The sequence below is a fragment of the Rhinolophus ferrumequinum genome, chromosome 5 (assembly GCF_004115265.2).
Source record: "Rhinolophus ferrumequinum isolate MPI-CBG mRhiFer1 chromosome 5, mRhiFer1_v1.p, whole genome shotgun sequence".
Classification (NCBI taxonomy): domain Eukaryota; kingdom Metazoa; phylum Chordata; class Mammalia; order Chiroptera; family Rhinolophidae; genus Rhinolophus; species Rhinolophus ferrumequinum.
The window spans coordinates 44,121,074-44,135,633 of NC_046288.1; the positions used below are offsets into that span (position 1 = coordinate 44,121,074).

Consider the following 14,560-nt stretch of genomic DNA (forward strand, 5'->3'; position numbering starts at 1 on the left):
AGAGAACATAATTTTAAGACATTTCAAGAATATTGAAGTAAGAGAATTTATGGTAAACGACGAGCTGAAATATTGAATAATAAACATCAGATATTCTCAAGGAAAGACAATGGAAAGAATAAATAATTTGCTATAGGGTATTTAAATCTTGTAGGTAAGAAGTTTTCAGTGTTTTTATGACTTATTTTCAATCACTCTTATTTACATGACTAGTTAGTATTGACCTAAAATATAATACCTATTTCTATAGAATTGTAAATTCTTTCTTCTGATTGATTTGCTTGACAAATAAACCCATGGACTTTGTAAAGATGAAATTAAGATTCACAATACTCCAAATATGCCGTTAAAATAAAATAGCATGCAATAGGAAAATCAAAGATGAAAATGAAAGAATCAGATACTTATCTAGTCTACTTGATTTATGAGTCTTTGATCATTGTAAGCTTAAGTGAATGGTATTTTGACTCTCCAACTAAATTTGTGTTATTCTGTAATTATATTCACCATATATTTTGACTTTTCTGAGACTGCATGTTACTTTTGTATTTATGTAGCTTCATTTAAAAGTAACAAGCATGCTATACACTTCATGTATATAAAATATAGTTTAAGTTTTCCATGAAACCATCACCAAGAGCAAGATAGTAAACATAACCATCACCTCCCACAATATTCTTGTGCCTCTTTGTAATACCCATTTCCAGTCCCTTCTCACTTCTTTCATAGCCCCAGAGCACCACTGATAATGCTTTGTGTCACTATACATTAGTTTGCATTGTCTAGAATTTTATATAAATGGAAACATACAGTATGTATTTTTGTTTTCTGGCTTCTTTCATTCGATTATTTTGACATCGGGGAACACGATATATGTGTGTGTGTGTGTGTATAGATATATATACACACATATATATATATATATATATATATATATATATATATTTTTTTTTTATTTAATTATTCCACAACCACCTGTTGAAAGACTATCATTTCTTTAATGAATTGCCTTTGCACCTTTGTCAAAAATCAGTTTTAATTTATTTGTGGGTCTTTTTATGGACTCTATTCTGTCTCATCAATTTATTTGCTTTTTATGCCAGTAGCCCACTCTCCTGATTATAGTAACTTAATATTACATCTTGAAATCATGTAGCATTTGTTTCAAATATGTGATTTTTTAAAAGTAATTTCAGCTTTTTGATGTTCTTTAAATTCTTTTTGAATTTTAGAATCAAGTGGTCGATTTTCTCTAAAAAGCCAGCTGGGAATTCAGTTGAGATTACATTTAATTATAGATGAATTGGATAAAATTGTTATTTTGGTAATATAAAGTCTTTCTACCCATGAACACAGTATATCTAATTTTGGTCGATTTTTTCTAAGCAATGTTTTATAGTTTTCAGTGTTCAAGTATTTCATATTTTTGTTGGATCTGTCACCAAGTCTTATATTTCTGATGCTATTGTAAATGACATTATTTTATTTCAAGCTCTGATTGTTGCCAATATATGGAACATGATTGATTTTTGTATATTGATCTTATATTCTCAACCTCATTTAAGTCATTTATTTTAGTAATTTCAGGTTTTCTAACACAAAATTAAGTCATATGTAAACAAAAGACAATTTTACTTCTTCCTTTCCATTATGAATACCTATTATATTTTATGCAAGAGCCCTATTGCATAAGCTAGAAACTTCAGTACAATAATGAACAACAGTGATAAGAACAGACATCTCGGTTTTGTTCCTAGTCTTTGGGGAAAAACATTAAATCTTTCACTATTGAATATTACATTAGCTGTATATTTTTCATAGATACCTTTTATCAGGTTGTGAAGTTCATTTTAGTTTCTGGTTTGCTGAGAGTTTTTTTTGTTTTTGTTTTGTTTTTTTGTTTGTCTTTTCCTTTTTGGTCAGGAATGGGTATTGAAATATGACAGATGCATTTGGTTACACTTACTTTCTATACTTGTCTGCAACGTATTACAGTCATTCTTAGTCGCATCTACATTATTTATTATCTTTTACTTATATTGCATTTCATTTGCTCTTCTTTTTATAGTAATATAAGTTGGAAGCTAGATGTGTTTATTTAGGACCTTTCTTTTTCTCTAATATAGGTGTATAGTGCTCTAAATTCCCCAAGTATTGCTTTTGAAGTATCCAATACGTTTTTATGTGTTGTATTTTATTTTCATTTAGTTAAAACAATTTTCTATTATTTATTTTGTTTTCTTATTGGGCTCATGGGTTATTTTATAGTGTTAATTTGTTTTCCCAGCATTTAGGGATTTTCTGTTACCAATTTCTATTTTAATTATATTTGGTCAGAGAACATACTTTTCATGACTTGAATTTATTAAGATTTGTTTTACAGTGCTGAGTATGGTCTCTCTTGGTGAATGTTCCATGTGAAGTTGAAAATGATGAATATTGTGCTGTTATTGGATGGAGTGGTCTATAAATTTCCAGTGGGTCAAGTTCATTGATTGTGTTGTTCCAGTCTTCTATGAATTTATGTCTACTTTTTCTATCAGTATTGAGAGAAACGTTTTGAAATATTTGACTGTAATTATGCATTTTCATTCTGTCAGTTTTTGTTTCATGTATTTTGAAGTTCTGTTAATAGGTACAAAAACATTTAGGATTTTTCTGTTCTCTTGAATCAGTGATCTATGTATAACCTTCTTTATACATAGTAATAGTATTTATTCTCAGGTTTATTTTGACTAGTATTAATATAGCCTCTCCTGCTTTCTTTTGATTAGCATTTGCATGCTATATATTCTTTTAACATTTTATTTTTAATCATTTAATGCCTTTGTAGTTTAAGTTGATTTTTTTGTAGGCAGTTTATAGTTAACTCTTGCAGCTTGATTCAATTTAACAATATCTGCATTTTAATTGGGCATCTCAGCTACCCAGTTTCCATTTTGTATATCAATCTTATTACTTTTAGTCACACCTGCCATTCCAGTATATTTCCAAGTGGCCAAGCAGTTACAAAACAGCAAGCAACAGCTAGGCCAGCTTGCTATATTTTATGGATTTAGTAGATAGGAAACAACGAGCCTGAGTGGATCTAGACAATTTATTACTCATGGCACAACAAACAGCATGATACTCATGTATGCATTGGCACCCCGGACTCTGCAAGGCCCATGGAGGCAATACAGATAGAGTCCAGGTGAATACTGTGCACACAGGGTTCTTTGTCACAGAGAAGGAACATCTCTAATTTTATAAAGATCTGTTGACAAACCTGCCCAACCCTTGCCCCACAGAGAAATATCATCTGTATAACCGGGTCAGGAATTGAATTTGCCCTTTTTCCTGAAGGGAGACACTGGCTTTCTCTCTCTGGATTGCCTCTGGGGAGAAGAGACTCTAGCTTTAATACCCTGGAATGTAAGCCAACCTGTTACCTGCCTTGCAGTAGCTTTGTAAACATTCCTGCACAAAACTGTTAATGCCCTTTGTTCAGAAGTTATGGAAAAATGGCAGACTCATGGGGAATTATCTCCCAACATATTACAAGTATATCAGTCACAGTTCTGTCATAAAAATAGAAGCCACTCCAAGTATTTAGAGTAAAAAAAAAGTTTTAATTAAAATTTATTGGGGTGACCATGGTCGGTAAAATTACATAGGTTTAAAGTGTACAATTCTGTAATACATCATCTATATATCACATTTAATATAAGAAATTAGAGGCTTATGCAGTGGTTGGAAGGGTAGGAGCAGCAAGTGTTAGAGACGCTCTGTGCTCCCTATCACACCTGGAAGTGCAGGCAGAGCAGATGAGTTGATGCTGCAAATCCGTGCTACCTGTGATATACAAGTGTTTAATTCTCAGGAGGATGCCTGAAAGCTACTGGCAAAACCCCACGTCTTCAGCCTGCTGTCTCCCAATACCCTTGTGCCTGTCCTCGGCAGTATCACAGAATAATGGCTTATTTTACTGTTTCACATCCCAAATCTCGTTCAAGTGATTTTCACTGTCACAATTTGCTGGCACTATGGAAATTTGGGAAGGATAGCTCCCAGGTTCTTACCCTGTATTGTAGGAGAGAGAGTGGATGAAAAATAGGTGATGCTGAATTGACAAATGATTCATCAAAGTCTTTATTAATGTAAATTTTAATAGTTTTTCTCTTACAAACTATAATAAATAACTTTGTCCATCTATTCTTTGGCATATGTGAAAGGAGTTCCACGGATTCATTTCTACAAATGTAATGGCTCACAGTATGTGCCTATCTCACATTTTGATAGGTGGTACTAAATTACTCTCCAAAAACACTTTTGCTTTCCAGGGAGTAGCCACAGGGGAATGGAGGAAGGAAAAACCTGCATGCAGATAATTTAGGAACAGAAATTAGTACCCAGGTCTATTCTTCCTAGCCATTGACTCAGTACCTTTGAATGGTGACTCCTTAAGGCAATGAGAGGGGAGAAGAAAGTGTGCTGACCCTTTGATACTTATCATCAGACTTAATATCTAATATCAATCCCTTAACTACTGAGAAGGAAAGAAGTAAAGTATTGAATGTTATCTCTGATAGGCTTTATGCCAACAGCTTTCACATGGATGCTCGAATTTAATTGTTAGTGTAATTCTATGAATAGGTATATTATTTTCACGATCCTCCCAAATGAGCTATTGAGCCTTACCTGCCAAGTAACTTGCTGAAGTTCATCCATTTAGTAAATGTTAGGGATAAGATTCAAAAACAGCTGTGAAAGATTACAAAACCTATGTTCCTTTTTCTGTGTGTCTCAGCCATCTACCTCCTGACAAACATTCTTGAGCCCTGTATTATTCTTTCATGACTGTTCTACTCCCTTTGAGGCTGCCCATGTATATTGGGAAAGAACTCAGACTCTAGAAGTGCAAATATTTTAATTTAAATCACAGTTTGAGTCCCATCTTTACAATTTATTCTCTATGATTTTTGAGCAATTCAATTAAGCTCTGTGAACTTTAGTTCCAACATATGTAAAACAAATATAATAAAAAATACATGGCGTTTACTATGAGAATTAGAGCTGATATATACAATGTGCTTAGCATATTGTTACAGCATTAATGAGTATCATGGGGCAGAGGGTCAAGAATATAAAGCTCAGAACTAGCATATGTTGAATTTTGTGAAACCAGATACACAAGTGTGCATCCTGCTGTACATCATGTGTACAATAGTATAAACATGGACTACTAAAGCTGATAGTTCTAACTCTTCAAATTATGTATCAAATCTGATATCTCTATCTCTTCACAAATCAAAACAACCTAAGAAAAACAAAAAAATGTTTGAAATATATAAATATATATAAATATAAATAAATATAAATATGTACATATATGGGCTAGAATAGAATGTGTATACAAGGCTACAAATTCCAGTCTAAAATGTAATTAATTTATTTCCATTTTTCTTCATAAGGAAAATCGGCTGGTAGCACTCCGTAACTGTGTCTTTTTGTGCTTTGCCTCAATGCAGATGAGACAGGAAACTAGGAACAGCTTGAGAATCTTGGTTATGTGTTTGTGGTTTTCATATTAAAATAAAATGTATATCCTCTGACCAATTGCTGAAAATGTAAATACGCTTTTAAAATTTTCTAGACTTATTAGTTTCAATATGGTTAAACTGGCCAAAAATTTTGGTACGTGTTTTGTGTATTTTTTCAGAGTATTGAGACAGTAATCATAATTTGATTACTACAACATATCTTATCAGTATATTTCTTGTTTCATAGCACTTAAACTTATTTGTACGCAACTGTAATTAACATATTATGCTAAATTTAATGTTAAAGTACCTTCATGCTTTTTCTCTTGTGATGATTTTTTTTTGACTCTTAGGAGCCCTATGAAATGGTGCTATATTTCTTATCTTATGATGTATAGACTCCTATTTAGTCATAATTTCTTTTTGCTCAGAAATTTGTCTCTGAAGGAAAGTAAGTATAATTTTTGGATAAATATAGAATGATTTTGAAATGTTTAAATATATAAGAGATGACTGCATACATTTGGAGTATATTATCCGAAAGTATGAGTTTATCTGCTCTTTGCCAGAGGTAACGGTCTACCAGTTGTTACTATGCTTGCATTGAATAGAGTTCATATCTCACTATTTCACTGTATGATTATGAGCAAACTATTTCTTAATAAGTCTATAAATAACCTTTTATTTCTTTTGTTCTTAAAGTGCTATGCATCATTTCATAGAAAATCAATGAAACGGATATGCAGCAAAAAGGGGATAAAAAAATCCTAATGTAATGCTTCATTTCCTGAAATTATTATGTTTCTCAGAGGTAATAATGTTTAGTGGTCTATATACTAGTCTGCTCTGAAAAAATACTAGGGCGTCTCAAATTCTGAGGGTTAATGCAACACTCAGGCAGACAAACTGAGTATAATGTATAAATAATAGCACTGGCATCAGACTCAGGCCAAGCTTTTACATTTACACATCAAATACCTGTCTTTTAAAAAATAATGTTATAGATAAATTTTGGCCTGAAGATATTTTCCTGACTTTTCTGTTTATATGTTTGTTGGTGATGAAATGAATAATTCCAATAAACCATAATGATCATTGCTAGCGGAGGAGTACAGATAGTTAATTCCAATCTTATGTGTGGGGGACCAGATTTGGCGTATGGTTTTAGTTATGCGTTTAGTTATGGGTGCCTCAGATGTTCTGAAATGTACTACATTTTAACCAAAAAGTTAGAATAGCTACCATTATTGACTCGGTGTCTAAAAAGCAATAAAAACAGTTGGCTGTTTTGGACATCCATGTACATTTTGATGTGTACCTTAATATTTGATAGACTAAATCTTATCTGACTGATAAGAGTTGGTGACTCTTGAACATGATAAATTCAATGAAATCTAAGAAAGACGGGTGTATTAGTCTGTCAGGACTGCTGTAGCAAAGCTGCACAAATTGGGTTGCGTAAACAACAGAAATTTATTGTCTCATAGTTTTGAATGCTACAGGTCTAAGATGAAGGTGTTGACAGGGCTGGTTCCTTCCGAGCACTGCGAGGAAGATTCTGTTCCACGCCTCTCGCCTAGATTTTGGGTTAATGGCAATCTTTGGCCTTCCTTGGCTTGTAGAGCATCACCTTGATCTCTGCCCTCATCTTCATATGGAATTCTCTTTGTTTGCTGTTTGTCTCTAAATTTCCCTTTTTTATAAGAATACTAGTTATATGGTGGTAGGGCCCACTCTACTCCATTAGGACCTCATCTTAACATCTCCAACAGCCCAATTTCCAAATCAAGTCACCTTCTGAGGTACTGGGGATTAGCACTTCAACATATAAACTTTGGAGAGGCATAAATCAACCCATTAACAGAGACTATTGAATGCAATAACCCCCTTCTTAAACATGCATCTTGAAACTCAACTTGCCCTCTCCCTCCCTCTAAACTAAATTTCAGTTCAAAACATGACACAATTTGAAGGGAAGACTACACTTAAGACCTTCAAATTTCCAAGCATAAAATAATACTAAAGGGGTCTCCTCCAGTGGAAGCTGCTTAGCGGTGGGGGCCAAGGAGGAGCCTCCCGATGCTGGCTGCCCAGGAATCAGGGATGCTGGAGTGTCCGCACCCTGCGCACTAAGCCCGAGGCGTCGTGGCTGAGTATGGCACCCTCCTCCAGAACCTGACCAACAACATCACCCTTGAAGATCTAGAGCAGCGCAAATCGGTCTGCAAGGAGGACGTCCCCAGTGAGAAGAAGGAGATCACACCAGGCAGTGCCCGGTTTAGCTTCCTGAAGATCCCCAACAAGCTAGACCAAGACAACCTCTCCTACGTCGAGCACATCTTTCAGCTCTCTCACGGTCCTGACCTACTCGCTATGTTGGTTGGCTATAGAACCCGTGTTCTGAAGATCTCTGGAAAGGATGAGCTGGACACCAAGCTAACTCGTATCTCCAGTGCCCAGAAGTACGAAGACATTATCCGGCAGCCTTCTGAGGAAGAGATCATCAAATTTGCTCCTCCACGGAAGAAATCCTGAGCAAGGGGAAGGAGAAGGAGAAAGGTTGGACCTTCATCAGACCAGTCCCTTCCCCATTCTCGAAGGGCAGGGGTAAGGGCACGCCCCCATATTTACCCACTTACTAACCTGGCTCTAACCCCCTTACTGTATGTGTGTGTGTGCGTGTGCGCACACTCTGGCTGGCTGTCTACGTGTCTAGCTCATGTTGCTCCCTTTCTTGTGAAGGGCTGGGGGTCAGAGGCTGGGGGACTGTTTCCCCACTCTAGCGGGAGGTGGAGGCTATTTCTATGCATTTAGAAATGGATACATTCCTCCTACTTCCCAGTTCCTCCACTCTCCACACAAATCTCAAGTGTGGGAGCAGAAAGGACCTGCATTATCCAACACTGAAGAGCTATGGTAGGGGTGAGGCACAGGAGAGGTAGGTGGATCTAATGAAAAGCAGTGGGAGGGAAGGTGAAAAGGCTCCCCAACTCCCACCTGGGAGGGGCAAAGCCAGAGTTCAGTGTTTGTACCTCATGCTGTACCCCTTAGGGGCCTTGGATGGGTATGAGCCAGAGATCTAATGACAGAGGACCACTGGATCCTTTCCTGACCTCAAAGTTCAAACCCCACAGAGCACCCAGCATTAGATAACCCCACCCACATGTGCTCTGGAGAGACTGCTGAGACAATGCTCCACTGAGCCTGAGATGGGGCTGAGGGACCCCTTTTCCACTCCTTTATTCCTATTCAGACCATTGCATGTACTGACTGACCCCAAACTTAGGGAGGTTGTGGAATGAGATCCCTAGGTTTTAACTCCAATTCTTCCCCCACCTACAGGGTCCCAGTGTGGTTATTGTAGGCAACCTTCCCTGTGTCCCTGGTCTAGAACACCCCAAGCCTGAAAGAAGGGAACTACAGTGTTTTCCTTCACACTGATCCCCAATTCAATCCAGGAGGGGACTTGGTAACCCCTCTCCCTTAATACCCTGACGCCTTGGGCTTGTGAGCACCTCCTAGCCAAATTCCTAGAGTCCAGTGACCCCAGCCTTCGGCTTGTCCCAAGAGGCCCCTCCCACACTGACCATGCTAACTGTGTGTACATATATAGTCTACATATATGTATATTGAACTGGCACTGCGACGTCAGCCCTTTTTTGTGGTGTCTGGCATTAACTTATTGTCTAGGCCAGAGCGGGGAGAGAGGGAATGCCACAGTGAAGGAAGGGAGCTGCAGAGTCAAATTGCTACATAGTCAGAACAAAAAAGAAAACTTTTAATTAAATTCACACCATCTCAACTAGACTATGTAGAGAAAGTAAGTTACGGGCGTTTAGGATGTAGGAGCAAAACTGTAGTGGTAGAGGAGGTCTGGCTGTTTGAAAGAGGGAAGAAGCCAGACTGGGTGGAGAGCACCCTTTCCTCCTAGCCCAGCCCAGCCTGCCTGTCCCCTCTGGCCACTGCTGCGGACCCTGGCCTTCACACAACACCTCGGGGACTCCACGGTTTTGCCTTAAAGTACTTTTCCAAGTTCCCCAAGCTCTGTCTGGCTTCTCCCTCCAGGGGAGATATGTATAGAATTGAGAAAGAGAAGTGAACATAAATTGTTTCCAGTCAGGCTATGTTATATAAGAGGGCAAGAACAAGAATATGAATGAGAAAGAATAAGGAACCTTCCTTTGAAGAGAGGAGAGCATGAGGGTGGGTGGGAGAAGGAAGACAGGGTCATTTTCAGTAGTCTACTCATTTATCTGTAAGGCATAATAATCTAAAAAGAATAACCTGCCCTCCCACCCCTGTTCTGCTGAGACTGCTCTGTCCTGTGCTCCTGTATGTGGTATACCTGGCCTTGTTCTAACCCTGGAATAAAGGTGACTGACTCTAAAAATAAATAAATGAATAAATGAATTAAAATAATAATAATAATACTTAAGCACACTGAAGGTCAAGGTGGACTCAATATCTAGTGCTCACTCCAAAGCTACTTTTTGTAAATGTTGACTCCCTACGTTTCTTCAGCACTTTTAAAGATGTTAAAGATGTTTATTTTTCACATTGCTTTCTGAAAGTTGACATGTTATTCAAGGATGTCGATAAACCAAAAAAAAATAAGGACAGGGTTAGATAAATGCAAAGAAAGGTCCTAAGCAGGGGTAGAAGAGGTTCGTGTGCACTGATTTTGGTAACTATTTGAGAAATAAACAGAAAATTCACCACAGTTAGTTTGTTTGATTTGTTTTATTGAACCCCATAGGGCACAAACAAATGGACATTCTTCATTTGTTTGTCAACATTTTTTTCTTTAATGCTTACTATATGTTAGGTATGTTGTAGGCAATTGTGACAGATCAGTGAAAAGAGCAGACGATGACCCTCCTATCTATAGTTTACATTTAGGAGAAGGAGGAAGACCACGAACACTGAACACAATAAATAAGTGTTCTCAACTTTACCTTGTGTAAAATGGAAGTAATAATTGAGCCTAGCTCATAGGTTTGTCTTAAGAAATAAGATAATATATGTAAAGCTCCTGGCCAAGAATCTGTCACATATAAAACACTCGATTGATTTTAGGAATGATAAAGATTACAATGATAATAATGATGATAATTGCTAGGCATCATCTATGCTTCTGTCTTTTCATTTCTCTATTTGAGAAATAATGTGAGCCAGCATTGGCATAGTATGAGAATGATCCCTAGGACGTCAACTGTGACAAGTACTAAACTCAGAGTTAAAGACAAAATGTAACTGACATTCAAAACAATATGTACATACACATGTGCAGACACGTACGTATGCACACACACACAAACACACACACATACACACATACCAACCAAACCAAATATTTTTGCCTGGTTTGAAAACATTGGTTATAAATAAAACATACTCCTATCTACCGGTAGAATTTCTTGCCAATCTTAATGGCCATTTATTTAATATTTAATCTAGATTTGAAAGCTTAATTGATGAGTTCATTGAAAAGCTATAATCTTCTGATATTTAGTATTTAAATCTCATTCTATGAAATTCTAACAAAATCATCAATGGCCCTTTTTCCTGACTCTTTTTAATGACCCACTTATGTCCTCTGCAAATTTGAAGAGTATCAACGTGAATAAAATAAACCTAAAATATCTTATTTTTAATAGCTTAGTAAACACTACTTTTTCCTCTTTTTTCCCTTCAAAGGGCTGACATATGAAATGAACCATGACATAATTTCTCCTTTTCTTTGTTGGTATTCAAGTTCAGAATGATGAATATGATTGTGTATTCAAAAGAATTATTAAGATACCACACACATCTATCTTTTAATTGTACATGTATTATTCAATTGACTCATAAATTTGAAGTCATAAACTGTTGATCAAACTTGAAGGTTTGCATTTTTTGTTGTTGTTAAAGCACTCTAATTCTGAATGTTTCAGTGAAACTCCCATCTTTTATTTTATTTTATTTTTTTTACCCATTTCTTCTCTTTTTAATTAATCGTATTCCTTACTTACTGGAACCTGAAATGTTACTTTGCTAGTCATGACTTTTCCTTTTGACACATGATGCTGATTAACTAATACATATGACATGAAAAGTATAAAGAATTTCTCCTTGTACTTTCTTTCAAGAAGAAAAGACAGTCTCTTTTCCTCTTTTGTACTTCACAAGTCTCAGACACATTAATGTCAAAGAAAAAGCTAGTGCTTAAGTGTTTTATATTCATTTTATAAGCTATAAATATGGAGACTGAAATTATACTTTTACTGTAGATTCTGTAATTGTGCCATTAAGGAAAGAGATAAAATATTTTGTAAAAACTGTCATAGTTTTTTTTTTTTTCTTTATTGTGAAGAGCAAATTATTCTGACTGAGATATAGTTTGGTAAAACAAATGTGAGATTTGTTTATGTAGTTATATTCTAAATTGTTCTCCTGGGTCTTATGTGTTTAGAATATTAAGGCCATTATTATTTACTGAACTGGTCTAGTTAAAAGCTATTCGTTTTATTACTCATTTTCCTGTGAAATAGCTATTTTTTTGTACAAATGAGGATTCCAGGGGAGTTAAGATCTTCCATAGCTGTGTAGAAGTACATATAGATCATTAAGGAGACATTTAATATAAAGCACATAGACAGGGTCTGTCACACAGTAGGAATTAAAGAACTATTAGCTGTTACTATATTATTGTATTTGTAAAATATTTTGCAGATATTGAAATTATGATATAGTTTTACTTCAGGGAAGTTCTTGATATTTTAATAAGGAATATCGACATAAATTATTTTCCAAAAGTATATAATACCTCAAAGTTAAATTATATTTTGCATATTTAATTTATATACAAATACATATATGCCTAGTCTATATGTATATATACTATATATAAATATGAAGTCAGACAATTAAGTTCGTGACCTCATCCTAGAAAAAGTGCTATATACTTCATTGCTGAATAACACTATAGCCACCTTCAAAATACACCCCTTGGGAAGCTATGCACCAATGCCAGCACCTACTCCACCCTTCAAAGCAATTTTGGAACTCCTTTTCTGGAATGGCCATCAAAGCTGTCGTCGTACTAACCTTGATGTCCTGAATGTCATCAAAATGTCTTCCTTTCAATATTTCCTTTCTCTTCAGGTAAAGAAAGTTATTAGGGGCCAGATCATGGAGGGTGTTCCAATACAGTTATTTGTTTATTGGCTAAAAACTCTCTCACAGACAGTGCCGTGTGAGCTGGTGCATTGTCGTGATGCAAGAGCCAAGAACTGTTAGCAAAAAGTTCAGGTCGTCTATCATTTTCACGCAGCTTTTTCAGCACTTCCAAATAGTAAACTTGGTTAACTGTTCATCCAGTTCATACAAATTCATAATGAATAATCCCTCTGAAATCCAAAAAAGGTTAGCCACATCGTTCCAATAAGTTTGTGAATTTAATTGTCAGACCTAGTATATATGAAATTGAAATTTAAAAGCTTTTAGAATATTTTTCTTATAAATAGACACTACTCCCTATTTTCAGACCTTTTATTTTGTTATCCATCCTTTAACTCCGGTTGTCTAGTGAGTTTTCTATTTCAATTAGATAATTTTTTTTTCAATGAGAAAAATGTGAGAAAAATATAAAATTTATCAGAAGACTATATAGTTGATCATAGACATCAATTTTTGTGGGAAAGTAGTAAATGGGTCCTTTGGGCTCCTTTCAGTAGTCTACCAAATGAGCCATAGCCTTAAAAAGTTAAAACATTAGAAATAAAATGTGTTTATAGCTCCCTGATATGCAATTAAACTGCAGTAATGATCTCAATGTAATTTATGAAATTAAATACATGAATACACTGTAAAATGTATTCTCAGAATAATCAGACATTTACTGAACTTGCACCCAAATGTCGTACTGTTTTAGAAACTCTCAAAGAACACTTTACATGTTAGTATCTGGAGCAACACTGTCCAAAAAAAACTTCTATGCTATTGGAATATTTACTGTGATGTCAAAAGTGTCTATTGTGCACTTGAAATATGGCAAGTTTGGTTGAGGAACTAAATTTTTAATTTCACTTAATTTTAATTATTTAAATTTAGCACATGTGTTTAGAAGCTATGTTATTAGACAGTACAGATCTAAAGCATTTATGTTTTTTCTCTGTATATTTCCACCAATATTGTAATCACTGGATTATTTGTGCTATCACTGTATTATTTATATCATGCACTTATTTGCAAAAACATATCTTTAAGAATATTTACAGTACTAGAAAAGGAAGCAATAGTCACATCATGATTGTTGAACTTAAAATTTGGGATCAATTATATCTCAAAACATTAGATCACAACTAGAACCAAACTTAATTTTTGTATTATATGTCCAGTTTTATGAAACAAAATAATGTATTTTAATATAAAATTGTCTCACTAGATAGACCAGATAGCTTCAAGAGCCATATTGACTTGCTGTGATGATTTGTACACATTTAAAAGTAAAAAGTATAGGACAATTGCTACAAACTGGACACAGGCACTCAACAAATAATTGGTAAATGAATGAATAAGCACAGCTGGAGAAAACATTGAAAATGTTTTGTTGGCTATATTAATCTGTTTTCTGAGACAATAGAGAACAGGTAATGAAACCTTAATTTTCTATCAAAGCAGGTGCTATTATAGCATTAGGGTATGTTACACAAATACTGATATCATCTCATTGAAGTCATTATGGCCCTTTGCTCAGAGGTGTCATATGACTTTTTGAATTCAATGGTGGAAAGACACATATTTACTCTGAAAAAAAATTAATTTAATTTTATGTGGACAATAGAAAAACTTCATTATTTACTATTAGTAATATAAACAATCATATTGGTATGGCATGAATTTTATTTCCAAATATGATATAAGAGACCCCTTAAATTTTCAAATTTTGAAAAATCTACCTACTGGTATCCACAGCTGTCCTTGCTGGGATTTATCACATCAAGCTCTGGCAAATAAATGTTGACACAGATATCTCAAAATGAAATGGACTGGAA

At 35.2% G+C, this 14,560-nt stretch overlaps 2 protein-coding genes across 5 annotated transcripts in view; both read left to right on the top strand.

The window, feature by feature from the left end:
* The window catches only part of LOC117022573 (astrocytic phosphoprotein PEA-15-like), a 115,254-nt gene extending 107,197 nt beyond the window's left edge, over positions 1–8,057 (top strand). Inside the window, exon 2 of the mRNA XM_033106699.1 lies at positions 7,657–8,057. Coding sequence (XP_032962590.1) covers positions 7,657–8,057 — 401 coding nt within the window. The remainder of the gene's footprint in view (positions 1–7,656) is intronic.
* Positions 1–14,560, top strand: part of CCSER1 (coiled-coil serine rich protein 1) — a 1,122,560-nt gene that overhangs the window by 372,369 nt on the left and 735,631 nt on the right. The window lies entirely within an intron of this gene.